General features: G+C 53.4%; 8 protein-coding genes across 8 annotated transcripts; 3 read left to right on the forward strand and 5 right to left on the reverse strand.

Moving 5' to 3' along the window:
* Positions 1–602: 602 nt before the first annotated feature.
* On the forward strand, positions 603–1,525 carry J4E88_004985 (uncharacterized protein; the record flags this gene model as incomplete). The annotated part of the gene is made up of 2 exons (XM_049398627.1): positions 603–1,215; positions 1,263–1,525. 2 exons carry the CDS (start codon positions 603–605, stop codon positions 1,523–1,525), a joined length of 876 nt encoding a protein of 291 aa, XP_049255307.1.
* Positions 1,526–2,577: 1,052 nt separating this feature from the next.
* On the forward strand, positions 2,578–5,127 carry J4E88_004986 (uncharacterized protein; the record flags this gene model as incomplete). Its single annotated transcript, XM_049398628.1, has 1 exon — positions 2,578–5,127. One exon carries the CDS (start codon positions 2,578–2,580, stop codon positions 5,125–5,127), a length of 2,550 nt encoding a protein of 849 aa, XP_049255308.1.
* Positions 5,128–6,031: 904 nt separating this feature from the next.
* Positions 6,032–6,448, forward strand: J4E88_004987 (uncharacterized protein; the record flags this gene model as incomplete). The annotated part of the gene is made up of 2 exons (XM_049398629.1): positions 6,032–6,355; positions 6,413–6,448. The coding sequence occupies 2 exons, from the start codon at positions 6,032–6,034 to the stop codon at positions 6,446–6,448; spliced, it is 360 nt and encodes a 119-aa protein (XP_049255309.1).
* Positions 6,449–7,537: 1,089 nt separating this feature from the next.
* Positions 7,538–8,134, reverse strand: J4E88_004988 (uncharacterized protein; the record flags this gene model as incomplete). Its single annotated transcript, XM_049398630.1, has 1 exon — positions 7,538–8,134. One exon carries the CDS (start codon positions 8,132–8,134, stop codon positions 7,538–7,540), a length of 597 nt encoding a protein of 198 aa, XP_049255310.1.
* A 777-nt stretch (positions 8,135–8,911) lies between these two features.
* Positions 8,912–10,365, reverse strand: J4E88_004989 (uncharacterized protein; the record flags this gene model as incomplete). The annotated part of the gene is made up of 3 exons (XM_049398631.1): positions 8,912–9,254; positions 9,306–10,044; positions 10,104–10,365. The coding sequence occupies 3 exons, from the start codon at positions 10,363–10,365 to the stop codon at positions 8,912–8,914; spliced, it is 1,344 nt and encodes a 447-aa protein (XP_049255311.1).
* A 1,781-nt stretch (positions 10,366–12,146) lies between these two features.
* Positions 12,147–13,784, reverse strand: J4E88_004990 (uncharacterized protein; the record flags this gene model as incomplete). Its single annotated transcript, XM_049398632.1, has 5 exons — positions 12,147–12,843; positions 12,893–13,320; positions 13,371–13,438; positions 13,489–13,618; positions 13,674–13,784. 5 exons carry the CDS (start codon positions 13,782–13,784, stop codon positions 12,147–12,149), a joined length of 1,434 nt encoding a protein of 477 aa, XP_049255312.1.
* Positions 13,785–18,526: 4,742 nt separating this feature from the next.
* J4E88_004991 (uncharacterized protein) lies at positions 18,527–19,446 on the reverse strand (the record flags this gene model as incomplete). Its single annotated transcript, XM_049398633.1, has 3 exons — positions 18,527–18,883; positions 18,951–19,234; positions 19,380–19,446. 3 exons carry the CDS (start codon positions 19,444–19,446, stop codon positions 18,527–18,529), a joined length of 708 nt encoding a protein of 235 aa, XP_049255313.1.
* A 671-nt stretch (positions 19,447–20,117) lies between these two features.
* J4E88_004992 (uncharacterized protein) lies at positions 20,118–21,512 on the reverse strand (the record flags this gene model as incomplete). Its single annotated transcript, XM_049398634.1, has 1 exon — positions 20,118–21,512. One exon carries the CDS (start codon positions 21,510–21,512, stop codon positions 20,118–20,120), a length of 1,395 nt encoding a protein of 464 aa, XP_049255314.1.
* Positions 21,513–21,732: the final 220 nt, after the last annotated feature.

Genomic DNA, 21,732 nt, shown 5'->3' on the forward strand with positions numbered 1-21,732 from the left:
GCGAGTGGCGCGCCGGAGTTATGGAGTTATGGCACCATGCACGGCAAGATGTGCGGTCGCAAGGCAGGCAAAATCGTGACCCTGGAAAGCCCCGCCGCCCGCGTTCCAGTGCCAAACGGCCGCCCAGAAGCAACCTTGAAAGTGTAAAAGGGCATGGTACAACATGTCCCCCTCTTCCACGGCCGGCTCACCCTGTGCATCTGCTTCCCTATATCCGTCTTACTCACAGTCCACTTTCACAGTCTCACCATCCGCTTTGTCGCGCCCACTGCCTAAAACACTGTCCGTCGGGTATCGCCTCGCTGCCCCCGCGTCATAACCAGGCTCCTATCGACTCACTTCTCACTACCGCCTAGTCTCCTAGTAGTCCCCGGTGACCCCGTTTATCGCGGTATTCGTAAGCCTTTCACTCATAAATGCTCCCCTTCCGCCGGCAATTAACTTGGCCTTTTAGTTTTGTCGCGCACATCCCAGCTGCGACCGCAACCCCACCCCGCCGTCACCTCCGCAGTCCATCACTACATAGCCGCCCGCTCACCCCTCCGAAGTCACCCCTCGCTATCCGCCCGCGCATCGCTCCACGCAAAATCGCCGTCGCTACCATGTCCTCGACGGATAACCGCGACATCCTGCTCGACGCAGGGCTTCCTAATACCGAGGCCATGTCGCTCGCCAACTACACATTTCCCAAGGAGAGATTGAAGAAGACGCTATCGAATCCCAAGAAGCAGCCCCTCGTGCTCGTATCATGTGGCTCCTTCTCTCCACCGACCAACCTACACTTGCGCATGTTTGAAGAGGCGGCCGACTACTGCGAGTTCGAGACCGACTACGAAGTTGTAGGCGGCTTCTTCAGCCCTGTCGGCGACGCATACAAGAAAGCCGGACTGGCTTCCGCACAGCACAGGATCAACATGACGAGGATCGCCGTACAAGACAGCTCGACTTGGATCGGCGTTGACCCGTGGGAGCCACTGCACAAGGAGTATCTCCCAACTGTCAAGGTACTCGACCACTTTGACCACGAGCTCAACGAGGTTATGGGAGGGATAGCGAGCGAGAATGGCGAGAAGCGACGCATTCATGTGGCGCTTCTCGCAGGCGCCGATCTGATCCAGACTATGAGCACACCCGGCCTTTGGGCTCGCGAGGATCTGAGCAGGATCTTGGGTCACTACGGTGCCTTTATCCTCGAGCGCAGCGGTACTGATATCGGTACGTTTCTCCTCACACAACGTTCTACAACAACTAACATGCTACAGACGATGCGCTCGTACAGCTCCAGCAGTGGAGGGAGAACATCCGCGTGATCCCGCAACTCATCCAGAACGACGTCTCGTCCACCAAGATCCGGCTTTTCCGCAAGCGGGGTAAGAGCATCCGCTACTACATACCCGACAAGGTTGTCGACTACATCTACGAACACGGCCTCTACAGCGACGACGAGAAGAAAGCAGCAGACAAAGGGAAAGAGACAGCATCTTCCGAGGCTACTGGCTCCTCACAAAGTGTTTCGGCTTCTTGAATAGGCTTGCCTACGAAACTGCTATGAACCCTTCGCATTTTGAGAATTGCATGTACCACCACTTCCGACAGGACTGCCGCGCCGAATGCTGCAAGCACGCACGTCCGTCATCCCTGGGTGGCAAACTGAATTGGCGTTGTAGAGGCGGTACTCTCATTAAATCGTCACGATCACCCAAGACCGGCTTATTAGAGAGGCACGGGTGGGCCTTCACAGGCACGGTTGGCTGAAAAGGGTAAAGGGTCAGGACGAGCCCTATGACCATTGGCGCATTGTTTTTGTATATTTCCAGCTATGATACCACACACAGATTCAACAATGCAAGATAATCTTTACGAATTGCACCAAGTGACGGAGCGTGACGGGCAGGCTTGTCTATCATTACAGGGGCTATGATGTCATCCGCGGAAGCGAGTTGGCGGCACATCTTCCTTCCCTGCCGTTGCTGATCGCAGGGCGCAGGGACTCAACGGTCTCGTCGAGATTGGGTAATCTGTGATGACGCGATGGTATTCTCAAGGAAATGCTGGGTGGTATGTGACATGCTATTGTACTCTAGAGGTTGTGTTGCGCACTCTGTTTGTGTTTGTGACACAGCCACCAAGGCATACGCAGCTTTGCGTTACCAAGTACTCCAAGTGTGAGCTGAGAACTTGGTCGTCTGTGATACCCGCCTTGTCAAATATCAATAGCCTTCACACAGGACCGACTCCGTGTCCTGTGTCCAAGTTTGTCGCAGTTCCAAGATGGCCATCCAAGCGGCTTGTGGCGCCCAGCGCTCGGCCACGTCAGGCCAGGCCATCAACACCTCATCACCCCAGCAACGACACGGCATCCCAGCAAGCCCAACCTCGTGCATGTGCCCAGCCGCCGATTATACATATTCGCTACCGATAATCACATGCGCCCGGGCGGTGGCAGACACGACTGAACGCATTTTTGTTATTTGCATGCTTTTGCAGCTATCTTATGAAGTGCATCCCAGCCCCACGTTTCTACACCGCGCTTTCGCTTGAAGCACGTATACTTATCACGACCACCCAATCTTTTCGATGAGCGACCGCGAGCGCAATGCGTCGCGAAGACGACCGCAGGGCGACGAACGGAGACGGCGCAGAGAATCACATGGCGACGTAGATCCTGAGCGACGGCGGAGGAGAGAATCCCGCGGTGAGGATGCAGTCTACGATCGGGAAGGAAGACGGAGGAAGGGACACAGGGCGACAGACTCTTCAGGCGACCTTCTGCCAAAGCCGCCCCGGCGGTCGAGACACCAGAGCGACACAGAACAGGAATCCCCAGCACCACGTAAAGCTCAAAGATCGCGGCGCAATTCTACGACAGATGGAAGTGGGAGGGGAAGTCGAGGCTCAGCTCCTCTGAGTCTCGATGCCCTAGCGAAGCTCGACAAGACCAATGCGAAGAAGGCTGGGGGCTGGGGAGCCTACGACTACGACGATGAATACCTGAAAGAGGTCAGGAAGAAGGAGAAGGACCTGGAGAAGGACCGGATAAAGCACGAGCGAGCGGAGAAGAGGAAAGAGCAGCAAGAGGAGGAAGCTAGACGACGCGCTGCAGAGAGCGATGCCGCATTGCTTGAGGAGAAAGCTAGGAAACGGCGAGAGGAGAAACGGAAGGCTGCTGCGTTGAAGCAAAGTCAGACTGACGATGAGCTCGAGAGGAAAAGAGGCGCATACACGGATGATGAACGGGAGGAACGAAGGCGCAGACACGAGTCCAAATACACACCGTCAGAAGCCGACGAGCGCAGAGAACGGAGACGGCAAGAGAAGCAACACCGCACAGAACAGAAGAAGCGGCGCGTTATCAGCGGACCTTTGGCTGAAGAGGGTGGCATCGACGACGATTCCGAGTATCGGTTCATGATGGAGAAGCGCGGAGGTGCAGGCAGTGGCCCGCCGACAGTATACACAGAAGAGGAGCTGGCACGAAAGAAGAAGAAAAAGCGCATAATATTCGCCATAGTCTGTGTCGTGATCATCCTGGCTATCGTCATACCTGTCGCTGCACTGCACTCGAGCAGAGGCAAGGATGACGAAAGCTCAGGGAGCGGATCCGCCGCCGCCTCATCGGGGCCAAAGAACGACAATCTGGCCGGGAAGGACCGAAACAGCGTACCAGAAGCGGACCGAGGTGGCATATTGGACCCATGGGCGTGGTACGATACCGATGATTTCAATGTCACTTACACCAACAAACTTGTCGGAGGTCTCCCAGTCATCGGTCTCAACGACTCATGGGACGATGATGTTCAAGCCAATCCTTCTGTTCCGAAACTCTCAGACTCGTTTGAGTACGGCAAGACACCTATTCGTGGTGTGAACGTCGGTGGCTGGCTCAACCTCGAGCCTTTCATTACGCCGTCTTACTTCTCTCAATATGGGTCCAAAGACAACGTAGTCGACGAATGGACGTTCTTGAGCAAGCTCGGACCTGCAAAGGCGAAAGACACCATGGAGAAGCACTACTCTACATTCATCAACAAGAAGACTTTCCAGGAGATCAGGGAGGCTGGCATGGATCACGTCCGCTTCCCATTCGGCTACTGGATCGTGCAGACATACGACGACGACGTTTACGTACCGCAAGTAGCATGGCGCTACCTTCTCCGCGGTATTGAGTACTGTCGCCAAAACGGGCTCCGCGTCAATCTTGATCTTCACGGCGCGCCAGGTAGTCAAAACGGCTGGAACCACTCTGGTCGTCAAGGCCAAATCAACTGGCTCAACGGCACAGACGGCGACAAGAACGGCCAACGCACCCTAGACGTCCACCACAAGCTCTCCGTCTTTTTCGCCCAAGATCGCTACAAGAACGTAGTCACCATGTACGGCCTCGTCAACGAACCCCGCAACGTCGAACTCGACACGGAAAAAGTAGTCGCCTGGACACAAAAAGCCATCGACCAAATCCGTGCCGACGGCATCGAAGGCATCATCGTCTTCGGCGACGGCTTCATGGGCCTCGACAACTGGCAAGGCAAGCTGCAAGGCAACGACAACCTTCTCCTCGACGTCCACCAGTACGTCATCTTCAACACGGACCAAATCAAGCTCGAGCACCGCGACAAGCTCAACTTCGCCTGCGAAGCCTGGACCCAACAAAGCAAGCGCTCCATGGACAAGAAAACCGGTTTCGGACCTACCATGTGCGGAGAATGGTCCCAGGCAGACACAGATTGCACGCAATACATCAACAACGTCAACACAGGCACACGCTGGGAAGGCACTCTACAGGCGCAAGACGGTAAATCCGGCGCTGTCCTCAAGCCGCAGTGTCCGCTGGAATCGTCGCAGTGCTCCTGCGACCAGGCCAATGCCGACCCGAAGAATTACAGCGATCAGTACAAGAAGTGGCTGTACCAGTTTGCGATTGGCCAGATGGATGCGTTTGAAGCTGGTTGGGGCTGGTTTTACTGGACGTGGGAGACGGAGAGCAGTACGCAGTGGAGTTATAGGAGGGGGCGTGAGGCGGGGATTCTGCCCGATAAGGCGTATGAGCGCGATTGGAGTTGTCCTGGTAATGGGGTTGAGGGGCTGGATCAGTTTGAGGGGTTGGCGGAGAATTATAGGAGGATGTAGATGGGGATGGTGAGAGGTGTAGGTGTTGTGCAGGGGCTTCGGCCGCGTTTTTTCATTGAGCATACGTGTAATGAGGGTGTTCGGGTGGGAAGGGGGGTTATGAAAATGATTTTGTTGTCGTACATAGCATGGTCTTGTGCATTCCCTGGCGTTGATCATGGTTATTCAGTTCAATACGTAGAATTCGGTGCAAACCATTATCAAATCATTTATCCATCTATGGCGTTCAACCTCTTCTGTTCGAGACCATTAAGACAGCATATAAGCGTCACCGGCTTCCACTATGTAGTCGTCAAAATTCCAATATACAAAATGGCCACTGATTCAGCGAGGCTGACAATGACTCCAGGCCCCCCACATCTCATCTCGTCTCGTCTCACGCACGACGATCAGAGCGTTCAAGGCCCCCTATAACCTAACGATTCATTGCCCCGGCACGCGGCTGTGCCGCACAACTCACACAACGATGAGTCGACAACGAAATTATCAACAATTCAGTGCTCATTTGCACATTCCAATTTACGACGGAAACGCAGCACGCACTCGGCCACGTCACGCCTGAACGATGCGTACCCTTGAACTATTGCGATTGGCAGGAGAGGTTGCGCACGTCGCTATTTTAAGGCGGTGCGGGTGGAGCGTGGGAGGAGTGCCATCCTGGAGGGGGATCATGAAGAGGGTGAGGCCACCAAGGCGGTGTCGTGAGGAGGCGGCTGTGTAGGCGGTGCTTTCGGCGAGGTGATGGGTGTTTATATCGTGGGTTGCGACTTCTTCTATTGTGAGCCTGTTATTTCGGTTCCTTTTTTTTCGTAGCGACCATATCACAAGACAACACACCGACCGCATGACCCCATCCCATCCTACTTAGATACCCTCACAACAACCACGCCACATCCCATTCACCATGTCGTCCTTCTCTCTCCATACCCGAGACACCAACTCCTCCATCTTCCAGAACCCAGGCGAAAAACGCGGTTTCATCGTCGTCATCATCCTCTCCGTCCTCGCTACCGTCGGCATGTTCTGCCTCATCATCACGCTCGTCATCTGCAAGAACAAGCGCGACCGCAAGAAGAGAGCGGCCAAGATGGATGCGGAGAAGAGTTTGAGTTTTCTGCCGGGCAGGAAGGGGAGGTATCGCAAGTTGGAGGATGAGGATGAGGGCGAGGTGTGGAGTGTGGAGATGGATGATCGGAGGCCGACGGCTTATCAGGGGAGGTATAGTGAGGTATGTTGATGTGGTGGGGAGGGGAGGGACGTAAGGGCTGGGCTAATGGGAAAACAGGTCGATTTGCCGCATCCGGAGAGTGCTTACAGATGATCTTGTGACGTTCTGTTATCAATCAGGCGATTATGGAGTCTGCTGTACTTGCTTAGCTGGTCATCTGGGCGACATGCAAGCATAAGATCACCTCTGGTGTTGGGATAGTCTTCGCAATTCGCCCTCAGTCACCCAGCCACAGTTTCAAGTCATATTCCGCTCCCTCATCCACATCCACTTTTATCGCCAGAACCCGGACGACCCGACTGTCCTACCAGCACCGCCATCTACAAACTCGAGATCCTGGTTACCCATCTCAGTCATGTCTCCCTTTTCTCAGGAAGATGACCGCATCCAACGCTTAGAGGAAGATCTTGAATGGCTGACACTCGTATCCACCTTGACCACAGAGCGGCGAAGGGAAGACGATGAACCCAAGGTATCACTGGACAGGAAGTCGATGTCGATGAATCCGTTGGAGCGGAAAGCGACCAGAGACAAACCAAAAGATAAGAACGCAGATACAACGGCAGTAGACTCATGGCCACGCCCCTACCTCGAAGACCCCATCTCTTCTACCACCAAGCAAGAAATTTTCAGCCTTCTCCCACCTACAGTCTGGGTCGTCACTTTGAACAGAGTGTCACATGACACCCTCGGCACCCTCTGTCTCTGTACCGCATTCTCCACCGCCAAAGCAGTGTTATCCCACCTCGCAGATCAATTCTCTTCTCATCCGTTTCTTTATGTGCCACAGGGGCCAGACGTGCTGATAACATATCTCGCGCCTGGCAGCTATGGTAGCAGTAAGGAGTGCGAAAATACTATCGGTTTTGAGGCACTGATGACTGAAACTGGGGGAGTAATTTATCATGTTAAGGCTAGAAAGGGGGGAGGAGGGGCCTGGCAGGGACACATACCAGATAGGAAGGTTTTCGGACTGGGGTTCATGGAGGTTACTCAGGAGAATGTCAGACGGGTACTGAGGGTGTGAAGATCTCATAGCCATGATCATAGTACTCATGTTCTTGTTTCCTTGCTCATGATGAATAGTTCAACCCCTACCACCAACACCGACCTTCCACTCAACGCCTTCCCGCTCTACTTCTACACCTCTTGTCACAACCCTCATTCCCATCAACAACAACCCTACTGCCCATCCCTCTCAGCAAGCATCTCCTCAATATGCTTATTCAACCAATACCTGCCCAAAACCTCCCTGCTCATATCCCTCGCACCCTTAATCTCGCCCGCACACACCTCCGTCTTACACAAGCACTCAAAAGGCTGAGCCATACTCCACTCGGTACTCGGGTAAAAGAAAGTCAGCTCATCGCCCTCCTTAAGCCCCTCTCCCTGCTCAGACACCCTCACCTCCCAGCGCTGCATGTCAAACACCAGGCTGGGCTTGCAGCTGTGGTTTATGTAGACGAGGTCGCAGTTCAGCTCGATGTGTAGGTCGCGCGAGGCTTGGACGGAGGAGTAGGCTACTGTCGCTGGTGTGGGGTTTGTGATGCGTGCGAAGACTGCGCCGGGGGGCAGGTTGACGAGGGAGACGGAGCGCGAGGTGAAGGAGCCGGGGTTGTGCTCTACGCGGAGGAGACGGGTGAGGTCGGGTTGGACCCATGCGGGGATTTGAGAGGTGGCCGTCGAAGAAGGGGTGATGACGGGTTTGGTAGATGATTTCCCGTTTGTGTGGGGGGTCGAGCTGGGAGGAGGGGTCGAGGTTACGGCTGCGGGAGACATGACGGGTGAACTGGATTCGAGGTTTGGAATGACGGATCTGTGTGTACGAGGTGAGGATGTTGGATCAATCTTTGTTTTTGCAGTCAGTCAATTAGAGGTCTCTCGCTGGTCTTTAGTATTGTTTCCCCTTCGAATCAGAGTGCCCGGACGATGGGCTCAACTACACGCATTCAGGCTTACTAGGGTCCACATGAAGACGCAGTCTCTTCCTTCGTGTGGGGATACCACGGCTTGTTCCACTCTCAGGCCATCTGGTTCCATATTACCGAAGAGGCTCGGTATGTCTTTACCTAGGTATTCAAGCCTGTTTTGGTGGAATAGAGACCCGAGGTACCTGGGTTTGTGTGCCCAATTGCACGTGAGATGGGCTCGTCCGTGTATCTGTTGTATAATAGTATTACGCGCGATGCCCAGTTTAAGGCGGCACAGGGAGGATCAAGTGGGCTGGGATATGGTATATCTGTCGTCTGTCGTGCATGGTGGGGAGCTGCTAGTGACGTGGGTTGTAATAGCTTCCAGGTTCTCCGGCTTTGCAGATAGCCTCGGTAGTGTGAGAATGCGCTAGGCCGGAAGGCTTTTAGCGTGTAGTTCTAGCACGTGCTGGCACTCACGGCTCTAGAGCTGTCCCATTCTCGAGTGTGCATACAGGCCGTTGGCAAAGGACAGTAGTGGTCTTGAGATGGTGGTCTGAAGCGAAGATGCATTCGTATGGAAACAGTTCTTTAACACCTAACTATCGTTGTCATCGACCATTGTCCCCTTGAACATGATCCTTACTCATTTTCCATACGTCTGCTCCACCGGCACAGCGCCATTGTCGTCGCTCTCAGTGCTCGTTGCGTCTGCACTCTTCAAGCCCATGCTGCTAGTATCATATCCATTCGCTGTCAGATACTCCCTGAACCGTATATCCTCCTGATCGATTGTGTCCTGGCCGATATGAGGAAGGAGTAATACCAGTCCAGCAGCTACGAAGGCAAGAGTGGAAGCCACGAAGAAGGGATTACGACCCGCAGCGATTTCATCATCGCCTGCAGCTTTCTGTAGTGCGTCCAGAGCGTAAGAGCCGGCGAAGGCACCGATCTTGCCCACGGCCGCGGCGATACCGTAGTACTGTCCTCTGTCTAGAAGTTAGAAACTGGAGCTCTAAAGATGCGATATAACAACGTACCGTATACCCGTTGCGCACGTCTTGGAAGCAACCAGACCAATGTTATCGCCCGGTCCAAATTCGCCCAGCGCAAGGAAAACACCGTACACCACGACGAAGCCGGCAACGTTCTCAGGCTTGTTCAACCAAGGATAACATCCAGCCATGATGAAGCCGATGATACCCTGCAAGGTCACACCGATGAACAGCGTCTTCTTCGGCCCCATGGAAGGTAGATCCGCGACAAAAGCACCAGCAAGGCAACCAGGCATGTAGAAGAAATTGATGAGGATGTTCCATGCCAGACTCTTCCACAGCGGTGCCGACTCTCCTAGCAGATTGGCCAAGATGGACGTGGCGTAGATACCGAATGAGTACGCGCTGAAGTCGTAGATGAACCAGATGATGCTGACGATACTGAGACGGAACCAGTAGTACTTGATGATAAGCAGCCATGGTGTCTTCGCCTTGGCCAGCGACTCTCGCTTGAATGCTTCGGGCTCTTGTAGCTTCAATCGGAGGTATAGCAGCGACAGAGGTGGGATGATTCCGATACCCAGGCAGATACGCCAAGCGGCTCGTAGATGGTCTTCGCCCGTAGCGAGGACAACGACGGTCGCGACGATGGCGCTGATGAAGAACGCTAGGTCGATCTGTACGTTGGTGAAGAGGATGAACCACTTGTTTCGGGTGCCCTGCTTGAGTTCGCCAGTGGATTCTGCGCAGCCGACGCTGCCTGCTGGATACTCTCCGCCAATACCTGTCGCATGTCAGTATGTCTATCGAGAAGAAAGTGTAGTCTGCTAAGGAAGGACGCACCTATTCCGAGGAAGAAACGGTACACAACGAGCGCCGTCAGCAGTCCGCTTGGACTACCTCCAGCTCCGTATGACGCCGTACCCAAGATGGCGAATAGGATGATGATGATGGTTGAGGTGAACAACGACCATTTTCGCGAAAAGTGATCCGATGTGTACCCGAAGAACAGCATACCCACGACCGTACCCGCAAAAGTAATACTCGAGACGTTCGCTTGGGCCGAAGAGTTCGCATACGAGTCGGGATAGATTGTCTTTAACATCGTGTTCACCGGTCCAATAATCTAGGCATTCCTGTATCAGCGTTCGCATTCTCGCAGTAGATCTCCATTCGGATATCATGTTGGTGCTTTGGGATGGGGAATGTTGTTGTCGCATTGGGAATTGTCTGGGTGTCGCTTCTTGGAATCGAGTTCTGCGTACATTATTGAGGTAGCCATCGCTGAAAAGACCCGCACCGCATGCGATAACAGGCCATAACCTTTCCCACCTTCCTTTCTCTGTCTTTGCGACGCTGCCTCTACGTTCGATGTCGCCTTTCGCGTCAGTCGCATTGTACAGTCCTGGTTGGGTTTCCGCAGCGGAAGCCATTGTAGTGTCGCGTGGGGCTTAACCAGAATGCGAATGCGATCAAGCAGGGTGTCGCGTCACGATTGCCAGCGTAGTAGGATAGCAAGAGCGTCGTTGGAGTAGAAGATAAGCTTTCGTAGGCGGACCGCTCAAACTTTAACGGCTCTCACTTGAGCTGGAGCTTGCTTGCAACCCTGGTACGGCTGTTGTGGCACTCACTGCAAAAGACCCTGTGATCACCCTCACTCGAACCCGCATCGGGTTTGGTGCTGTCCTGTCGCACTCATCAGACCACTCACAATGGAAGAAAGCTTTTCCCAATACTCGTGGCGTAGGATTTGGAGGCCCACGACGCGGCTGTTACTCCATAAAGCAGGTGCACATTTCCGCCGGGAATATCTGGGTACCGAGCAAGACAGCCGTTGGGGCTACAACTCTATCCAAGGTTACGCGTCCTTTGCCTTCTAGAATGCTGTGGCGTTCGGTATTAAGTTCTATTGCCGCTCGCAAGAAATAACGGCAATCAGCGGTTGTCAAACACAAAGTTCCTCGTCGATATTGAAGGGGAAGTTGCGTCCAGCCTCAAGCTTTGCCATGCTTTCTTCAGGCGTCCGAAGCCTCCGCGCGTCGCTCGAACAGGTTAGCAACCCTGGCGCCGCTGACGCCGCGCAGAGCTTATCCTGCAGCTGCCGCAACAAAAGGCATGTGAGCACGCGATCTAAAGTACAACATTCGATCGGGACAGCAACCCGAGAGTTTACCTTAGCGTCGAAATCGAATGTGCAGTATCTTACCGCCCAGGTGTGTTTGTATTCGACGAGCAGACTGCGCAGTAGATATACCAGCCATGTAACCATGTGCTGCTTCCCACGTGGAGATAAGAGTTGTGGACGTAAAGCCAAACTTTACGCAAGCGGGGCCACAGTCTTACTTACTTTTCCTAACTTCTCGCCAATGTAGGTGGCTGGTAATCATGAATGGTCGAGAACCACCCCTTGGCAGAGCAGACAACCCTCCCTCCGACCCAAAACCCCAACGCTCCTACGACGGAGAAAGCGCGGCAAGCGGGGAGCAGGACGAACACGAGCAACAGCACCGTGCGCGATTCAATTGAGATCCAACACGGCATCTCTGCGGGGGAACCATCGGTGATTGAATCAGTACACAGTATCCATCGACTCCATCGTGTTTCCAGTTCGGACCGATAACCAACGTTGCGGCCCGCGGCGTCTTGGGAATGTATAACAAGACCGAACGATCCACGTGAGCAAGTTGAACGAAGGCGCCCAATCTGTGAATCATGAAAGAATGAATTAGATGACTACATTACTACATACTCATCTATTGTATGTGCTACGTACAGAAAATAGATATGTTGCATATTGCATTGCTGCAGGGTATCACGCGAAAGACATTACCAAAGACATGTACTCAATCCTTCCCACCCCGTCTCCCCTTCAAACAAGCTGGCTTTTTACTTTTTATCCGTCGCCTTGAGGTGCTCGAACGGGATCGAGGACTTCTCGACCGTTGTCGTCACTTGGCCGCGTGAATTCGCCCTGTCCATCTCCATGAACCAGTCATCGCCCTCGCTCTGCGTCAGGCTTTTTGAGCTCCGGTTCTCGTTGCTCGGGATGCGGTATAGATGGCGTGATGATTCTTGACTGGGGCGGCCGGCGAAGTCCATGCCCATTGTTCGGCCTACGGATGAGGCGGTGCTTGGTTTTCGGCTTCCACCAAAGCCGGTGGTTGGACCGACGGATGAAGCGGTGCTTGGTTTGTGATGATGGTGAATGGATGACTTCTCGCCGGACTTCCGAGGTGGTGCTCGGTCGGATATCGTAGTAACAACGCCCATCTTGCTATCCCCACCTGACGATTGTATCTTTCGGTCGCTGAGGCTGATGCCGCCGCTGGAGTCGAAGCTATCGTTTCTTGTGACATGTTCGACGTGGATCTGTACCTCGTTGACGACAAAGATCTTGTTGGAAGCCAGTGTTGCTATGGCGGGCCAGAAGATGGGTATAGAGGCTGTGATGATAGCGAAGTTGACTTCGAGAACGGCGAAGATATAGACGATGGGCGTATGGAAGGACATGTCGAGGATAGGCTTGGTACCAGCTTTGTTAACAGACATAGCGATCATGCGACCGACAGCTACGATGACGACACTGGTGATTGTCAGTATGAGGCTTTCTTGGAAGCTCATTGTCCACTTACATACAGCCCAAGCTGAACAGACCGACTAAGCCTGCTCGGCTTTTACCCGCAATCCTTAGCGTGGTTACGAAAGGCAGAGGTACTAGAAGAACCAAAATATCAAGTAAGCAATTACTGACAGCATGGCCCAAGAACATGTGGAAAAAGTCGGCAGGGTCTTTGCTGCCCCATCCAATGCATGTGCCTTGCAATGTTGGGTTCCAGTTCTTTCGGACGGGGTTGCAGGGGAAAAGCGCGAGCATGAAGAAAGTCAACCCCCAGAGTGAGCATATCAATATCATGCCCCAGGTGATACGGCGTGCGAGTCGATATTGAGCGGTAGTCGTGGAGGGCGCGGCCTCGGCAAAGAGTCGCAGATATTGTATGAGTATGGAGAGCTTGATGAGGGTTGTACTTGCGGTGTACGCAGCATTTGTCGCATAGATGTGCTGAAGCCAAGGTTAGCCTGGCTAGTCAATGTTATGTCGGAACGAAGTACCTTGAAATAGGCCGTTAAATGTTCAGCATCAAGTGTCCACAAATGCAGCCCAAGACCATCCTCGGGCACTATAAATGATTAGTCAACCGCATTGTTCGTGGGATCTCAGCAAACATACTCATGCAAACCATGATATCTCCGATGAAACTCGCCGTAGCAGCGAGAACAACAAAGACATCATCCCAACCCCAAAGGCGTTCCTTGATGCGGAACCATAATCGGAAGCTCAATGTGAAGATGGCGAGTGCCTGATAGACTTAGTACATGACGTCTGGTTGATTACTTCTCAATCATCGCACGTACCAGGAAGGAAACAGTGACTCCGAGGATTGTCGCAGGTTCGTTGACATTTGGTAAATTCGCATTGTCGGGATGGTTTTTCGGATCTTGTAACAGAGCAGTGTCGGTGCTCATGTTTGCGCACTCGATGTGGAGGTATTACGGTAGAGGCGAGCGAGCGTCGTATCGGTTAGCGAATCCGGGTATATGTGAAGGTAGTATAGCTAGTTGCGATAAAACTCCATTACATGGTCCTGCCAACGTTCTGGAAAGATGGAAGATGGTCCTGCAAGAGATGGTGCTACAATGGATCCAAATCGAGGCCGCGTTCGAGGCTGCATCAGACGAGGAGGTGTAGTGGTCTAATACGTTAAACGGTGGGTCTCTCGTGCCGAACGTCCAAGTCATGACATGCGTGCGTTGCCCTCCCTACGACACATGGTGCAACCCCTGCTGTCCCGCATGGAGGATCAAAAACGGGGTCGTGCAACTAGCGGCAGGTGAGCCTGTACATGTCCGAACCCCTGCTGTGATAGGTGTGATGGGTTGCAGCGCAAGGGCTTCTCCTACTCGGTCCTTGTGAGACATTAGACACTGGCGTAACTGGCAACGCTTCTTTCGAAGATGACAGCGTTTGACTAAGCTGGCGACCTATCATTTACACATTCGTCGACGAACTACAACGCGGGGGCGCCGCAAGGGTCCACATTAAGGGGGGCGAAAGCAAGTCATGGAGGTTGTCTGATCGCTGGTCGTTCACCTGTGTTGCAGCCACGAACAGGATGAGCAAAAAGTCGACAAGAGTGCGCGCGATGGTGGCAACAGGACAGTCTGCCGACAGTCGAGTTTGATTGGTACCCCGCAAAACAGCCTTGCAACCTGGTCGCCTGAAACCAGATAGCCCAGAACTTTGTTGCTTAGGTTTGCTTTAGATGCTGAATATATGGCACTTTCTTGATTTTTCTTCTCCTAGCCTTGCTCAAGTTCCTGCAATAGATGTGCCGCAATGTCGCTTCATCACAAACAAAGGAAAGAAAGCCGGCTGGACACAGGCGAGCCAATAGAGTCCAGGATCTGTGAGCGAGCGTGCAGCCTGTCTTATCCAGGGGATCCTATTGAAGATCAAATCCTTTGGAAAGGAAGCTCCCGTTGGTGGCGTCGGGATGAAGGAGCATGATGCGGAATGAATGGTCGCAGGTCGTTCGAACAGCTACGGTTCGCAAGGGTGGATGACTCGTTTCACGACTCTCCGGGGTCCACACCACTCGAAGCGAGCAGCTATAGAGCCGGCCCCCTGGTTTGCAAAGTCTCATGGCCTTCATGACAACAGTGGCCATGGAGATCTCGGTGTTGCCGTATGGTTCGCATCGCATTTCGGAGCCGGCCAATGGAAATCTAAGTCTAGTTGCACGCGAGGTATACAGTTTCGCGGAGGTTGTAGCTCTAGTCGAGCGCGCGGGCGACACGGTGCTTTACCAGGGCATGACGCGACGATGGTTCTGTAGCGGCGCGGCGGTATTCCAGGAAGCGTCCCGTTTTGTCCCCATGTCCCTTTCCTTTTTAACCTCCTATCCGCCAGGGCAGTTCCAGCCTGGGGCCTCGGGGCAACAAACATTTGGGGACTACGCCTCGGTCAGATATCGGCAAGGGAAGTCTGTAGCGCAGCCCACTGTATCTGATGGCGGTGCTGGGCCTCGTGGAGCGATTCATGGATCTGGCATGTTACGACTTCGCAACACGGTGAATGTGTCGCTATAAGAGAGTTGGACTAAGGGCGTGCTGCATTATGGGTAGGAGATTAAAGACAACCCACGCCGCAGCCATAACCGCGCCTCGCGCCCTGTCTCTACCTCAATGTCGCTTGGTAGCATCGACGCAACCTCGGAATGCAGCTCTCGTATACCGGTAGCCTCTCCGGGTCCATGATGAGGTCAGATGAAAAGCGATGAAACGTGAGGGTGTAGGGGGGTTCGCGACTCTGCATGGGTGATGGTAAGCGGCCAAGGGTCTGAAAAAGCATCCGAGATCAACAGGGCAGTTGCCCAACGTCGTCGCATGGCGACACACCCTCCACCTGCCATGAGGCGCAACACCTTATCTAGCTGAAGCCATATTACTCTTTCTCAGCTATACTGAACAGTACAGCTGCCTCGGCTTATTTGCTTTCCTATCGCAGTAGAGACATTGGGGAAAAGGGCTAACGCTTCGAGGCTCGCAACACCGTGTACCTAAGTAAGCTTGCGATAACGCGCCGCCGTTCGAGGCCATCGATAAACGCAGCATCGCTCCCACTACTGCATCAGAATCCATCCCCGGATCCTTCGCGATCTCAGAGCGGTTCGATGAAAAAAGCATAGGACCCTCCCGCGATGTATCTGCAACTTCCATCACTCCTCGAACCCGGACCCCACGTGAACGCGTATGCCTAGTATGCCTCTAGGATCCATGGATGGCAGTGAAACAGCACATCGGAAAATTTGAATCGGACGTTGCGCGACGGCTGGCATACCGAAACAGAGCTTCGTAAACTTGATGGCAGATGCAGTCAAGCGCCCCATTTCTGCTTCACCGTTTTGTTTGCACTGCCCTGGACCCTGTCCAGACATAGATCCGGTGGCTATCCTCAACGGCGACGGCTAGGTAGTAGGACCAAACATGGTTCCGCGGGCAGTAGCTGCCGACCTCAGACCAAGCTATCGATGCAACCAACAGCCAACGGCTATCACCACATGTAGTCCAGCAACGCTGACCATACTGCTTGTACCCGACCATATACGTTCGCTCCATTTTCCGCATCCCACAAAACTCCGGCATCGATTCTGCGCCTACCTCAGCCTTTTCCCACGCGGACTCCACCAGAAAGTGGGCCTGCAAAGCGTTACCTCGAACAGGCCATCGTCCGGGATTCTTCTCGAATAAATCCACAAAAGCCCCTCTTGATAACCCATTGTACGACCCAAAAGAAAGTCCACGTTGCGTGACCAACGGGAAGCGGCAGAACTATCCGACTCATGGCCCGACTGATGTCCACATCCAGTGGGACGGTCTTCTCCCAAGGGGGTGAGTTGCCGCTTGTGGCTACTCATTTAGGGTGCAAGTAGACGGTGCCAAGACATGGCAATCTGAGCGATGGGCCCGCCTTGGTATGGCTGTCTTCGGGCTTATCATCGCTCAGGCGTTACATACAATTACAATGTGGGTGACGTTATGTCTATCTTGGGGGAAACAAGAGAGAATTCGGGGCGATTGCGGTACATCGGCGGATTTTGCATCGGTGCGAACTGTACGTGATGAACCTCGTTGCTTCTGCATAGTAATCCCGCCAAGTATCCGAGAGATATTAAAAACACGATTGCTCAATAGTCTGCAACCTCAAAGTAGAGACAAAGCCTAGCGTATATGTACAATCAAGTATCCTGTATAGCATGGTAAGGTAGTGTCCTTGTTGCTGTTTCTGAATCTACGCTGTCTACCATCTGCAGGTAAGCCGACGACCACAGAGACAGCTCACATGAGGTCAGAATCGTCTCCGCGGCAACTCACATGAGACCAGAATTAACTCCGCATGCAATCCTGAAAACCGCCGAACACCCTTTACGATCGTATCTATTCTCAAAGTAGACATCTGCTCTGCAACTCAAGTATCATCTCAGACTCCTCACAGGAACCCAGTCTCCCCCAGTTTCCACGACCGTGCTATAACGCGCGATGACATGCTACCGACATAGCACCGCGAGTCCCACCAGATGTCTCTCTATTGATCCGCTTTGTCTTTCTTGTAGAAGGGATCGGGACTTGCTGCCACCTATCCGTAGGGTGAGATCATGTCGCAACCCCAAAAGATACAAAAGACAAGTAGGCTTTTCCAGAAGACTCAGTCAGATTGACCTCGATCTATCTCTAGTATGACTGCCAGCTCACTCGGGCACCTCATACAAGAAGAAACTGATCAGGTCTGCAGCTTGCATCAACATTAACACATGTAAAGTAGGTAACCTAACGTCGATTTAGACTGCAGATCTGTTCAGCTTATTCCTAGGCTGACGTGCATTATGTCCTTGCACGGCATTCCCAACGGCCTGCTCAACGTTGATACTCCAATGGACTGGCTGCGAGAACGCACAACATGGCGCTGGTGATGGAGCGCTTGTATGCTATCGTGCTCTCTGATAAAAGTTCGAGTCTTTTCTCCAGAGGAGAATGCGCAGGCGCGCAGAAGACGACCGGGTTGACGAAATAGCAAAATGGTGAGAGATGTTCTATCACAAAACACCTTAAATGCCTGATCGCTCCCCACATCCATTGCGCGTGCACCAGAGGTAGACCAATCTTTAGTCCTACTACATTGCTGATCATTGTCATCTCGGTTTCCGCCAGCGTCAGACAAGATCCTGGTATGCGAATTGACCTCCAAGCTCGCAAGCCTCGTTTGCGACTTTTCTCAATAGCTAGCTGTCGTCATGTCCTCGTCGGTCCAAGCAATCCAAATATCATGCAAACCGGAGATGGAAAATTTGCAAGGACCGAAATACGCTTCTATGGAAGCGAGACGAAGGGAGAGAGACATCGCCATGGAAGACAGAGAGGGGAGTGCGACGAATATGACGAAGCGTTGAGGTATGGTATCCAAGTATAGAAACGCAGATTGAATCTGACCATTCCATGTACTTTCCGGGGAAACGATAAAGATTGATAATTGCAATCAAGGAACAGCAAAGAGAGGGGGGCACATGCGTCTCGAATAATGACATTATGCAGAGAACAGGAGTATTGAGCAAATCGAACCGAACAACACAGACAGCAACTTGAAGATATCCCGTACATCCAATCTCCAACACATCTTCCCCACGCCACAACCCCAGCGCACTTCATCACACCTAAGCAGTCTTCCTCCACTGCCCCCAGACCCCCAACAGCGAACTCGTCGTACCCGCCAAGCCCACAATACCATCATCCAGATCGACCCAACCCAGCGCGCTGCTCGGAATAGTAATATCGCAAAGATCGCTAACCAACTGCACCTTAACAGCATTAAGCTCCTTCTGCAACTTCTTCGTCTCAACCACCTTCTCCGGGTCCGAGGACTGAGTGATGGTCTTGGAGTGCTGGAGCAGGTTGTAGTATTGGTAGAGGCCCGAGGCGATGGAGAAGGAGATGCCGGCGAACCAGGCGCGGTAGCCTTCGCGGAGGAGACGCGGGGCGAAGGAGGATTTGCGGATGGATGTTGCGTCGAGCTGGAGGGGGCTTTGTTAGCTTTCCTGGTCTGTTTGTGTTTTGTGTTGTTGAGGTGGGAGGACTCACCACACAAGCGTTGTCACAGAGCATGTAGAATGCATATCCCAACTGTCTTCCTACGGCTGTGAACCTCAACACGGGATCCATGCTCTTGGCATCGCTGGCTACAGCCGCGGCGCGGAAGTGCTCGACAAACTTGCCCACGCGCATCAGCTTGCGCGTCGCGCCGAACGTCTTCTTGGTCGCTTCATATGGGGCGATGGCCGACGCGGGTCGGTTGGTGCGGTACAGGTACCAGGCGAGGAAGCGCGAGAAGTATTGGAGGGTGCGGAGGACTTTGTCGCGCCCGACTGGAAGAGAGGGTTAGTGAGGGATGTTCATGTTAGGATGTATGATACGGGGTAGGTGAGACGGGGGTTTCGGAGGTGAAATGGGATGACGCGGGATAAGCGGATTGAATAGTGAGTATGGAGGATACGAGAGAAAGAAGCGTACCAGTCGTCGCAACAAACTTCAAATAATGCGACACCGTCGGGTGGTAAACCAAAGCATCAGCAACCATCTTATCGGCTTCGTCGCTGCCCACGAATACGCTTAGTATGTATCGCGAAGGAGAGAAGTCCAGCTTCGAATCGTCGTAATTATTTTTCCGTCGTACTAGGGCGCGCGCTTGCTCTCGAGATAGGTGAAATCGAGTAAGGAAGGAACGTATGGGGGGCGTTGGTAGTGGAATGCGGAGATGGGTTGCGGAAGCGCAGGGAGTTCGGGCTTTGGATCTGATGCCATGCCACGCCCCGTTTGCCGGGGAAAACGCGACCGACCTCGGCAACTCGATCCGCCTGCGTCACGGGCAACGTGATCTGGGGCGCGCGTACTTGGGCACTGGTGGCATGTGAATGTTGGCTACATCTAGTACTTTTTATTGAAGCAGTCCCTCTACAGCATAGCTTGGACTTCCATCATGTCCAGACTTTTCTCACACTCTGTTATCGCGACATTTTGCACCCGATCAGTAAACATCAAGAGCACATGAGACAAAATTTGTGGGCAGTGAGAGTTCAATGAGCTTGTTTGGCTGTCGCATGAAGTATAAACATCAGAGAGCCCTTCCAAATCTGACTCGAAGACCTGATCTGTCCTGCCATAATGAAAATAGTATACACGTTGAAGATGACTTTCCATCATCACCCCAGGCATTTCTGCCAGATCCCAGACGCCGATAATGCTGCCCATCTAAACCTTGTAGAAACAGAATGCATGATAAAAGTCTGCCGCTTCCAACTCTTCTTCCGAAGTCAGGAGTCGGCCAGTCGAGCGATCCCTGACCTTCATTACTTCACTCAGAGGACCCAAGATAGGGTCGTCCTTTTGCTCCTCCCAGACCTCTCTGAAGGGCTTGCGGTACTGCAGCTCGAGGTTGAAGTCTTCTGCCAGCGCTCGGAAAGCTTCCCAGGGAACGACGTACTCGGGTGCCTCAACAGCTTCAGTGAGCCAGTATGAGTACTTCCAACCAAATGGAGGACGGAACGTGCCATCGGAAGGTGTCTTGCCTGGAAACTTGACGCTGTAGATGCTGTTGCCGAAGCCGAAGCCCTCATCCTCCACCTCGCCGTCCTCTTGTTCATCCTGTGCCTTCTCCTTCTCCTTCTCCTTGTTCTTCGGTTCGTCTGCCTTGTCGTCGTTCGCGTGCTCGGTATCGGCGGGCTTGGGGCTATCAAGACTCTTCTCCGGGTCCCAGTCGTCCTCGTCGTCGCTTGCGAATGCGGGGCGGTCATCGTCGTCATCGGCACCGTCAACATCCGGCGGTGCTGTGCCTTTGGCCTTGTGATGCTCAATAACCTTTTGCGACAGCACGTCCGAGTTGGGTATGCAGCCAATGAAGCGTCCACCTTTCTTCAGCGCACCTGCGACATTCCGTAGCATGCCTCTTGCCTTGGACTCGCTCTCGAAAGCGTAGTGCATGCAGAACATCATGGTGACCATGTCCCAACCACCGCCGCCCCAGCGCTGGCTCATGGCATTGCCGCCGCCGGCTCCGGGATCGATGCCAACTTCCTTGATGATGGGTATGTCGCCTAGCCACTCTCCGAAGCAGTCTTTGGCGTAGAACTCGCCGTGAAACAAGCGCCGGTTCTTCCTCTGCATCTGGGCGAATCTGTCCTTGGCCTGCTTGATCGACACATCTGCGGGATCGCACCCAACGTATAGCTCCACCTTCCTCGACTTCTCCCACTTGCCCAGATCTCCGCCCTTTCCGCATCCGACATCGAGAACCTTGATGTTGCGCTCGTCGCCGATGAATTTCTGAATGATGGACGATTTGACCCAGTTGTTGAAGCTGCGCAGGCCCTTGATCTTGCTGTCTGTGTTGCGCCATTCGCGGCCTCGCTCCGGGACGGCGTTGTAATGCTGCTTGACGACATCGTGCACACCTCTCTGCGCAGCTTCCTGCTGGGCTCTCCTCGCCGCCTCTTCTTCTCTCGCTTGCGCACGCTTTCGGGCGGCTTCGCGGTCGGCGGCTGACACTCGGGCACCTGCTCCAGGGCGCTTTCGCTGACGGGGTGGCGACCGTGATGGGGATCTCGAGGGTGAGCGCGCACGCTTTCTGCCTTGGTCGTTGCTCGCCATGTTGTGAAGTTTGGTGGTACGCGTCTGAAGGCCGGCTCCAAGTCCGACGCGTTGGATGAGGATCGGTAGTTTGCAGCGGCTCGGCTGAGATCTTTCAGGGACTGTTTTAATGCGAAAGGCAGAATTGAAGCTCTACTAGAAATAGAAAGAGAGACTGAGAAGATAGGAGGAGCGAGTGAGGTAGCTTCTGTGGTTCTAGTTTGCGCTGGTCTCAAAGGCT

The sequence above is a fragment of the Alternaria novae-zelandiae genome (assembly GCF_023758075.1).
Source record: "Alternaria novae-zelandiae strain BMP 2774 chromosome Unknown scaffold_9, whole genome shotgun sequence".
NCBI lineage: Eukaryota > Fungi > Ascomycota > Dothideomycetes > Pleosporales > Pleosporaceae > Alternaria > Alternaria novae-zelandiae.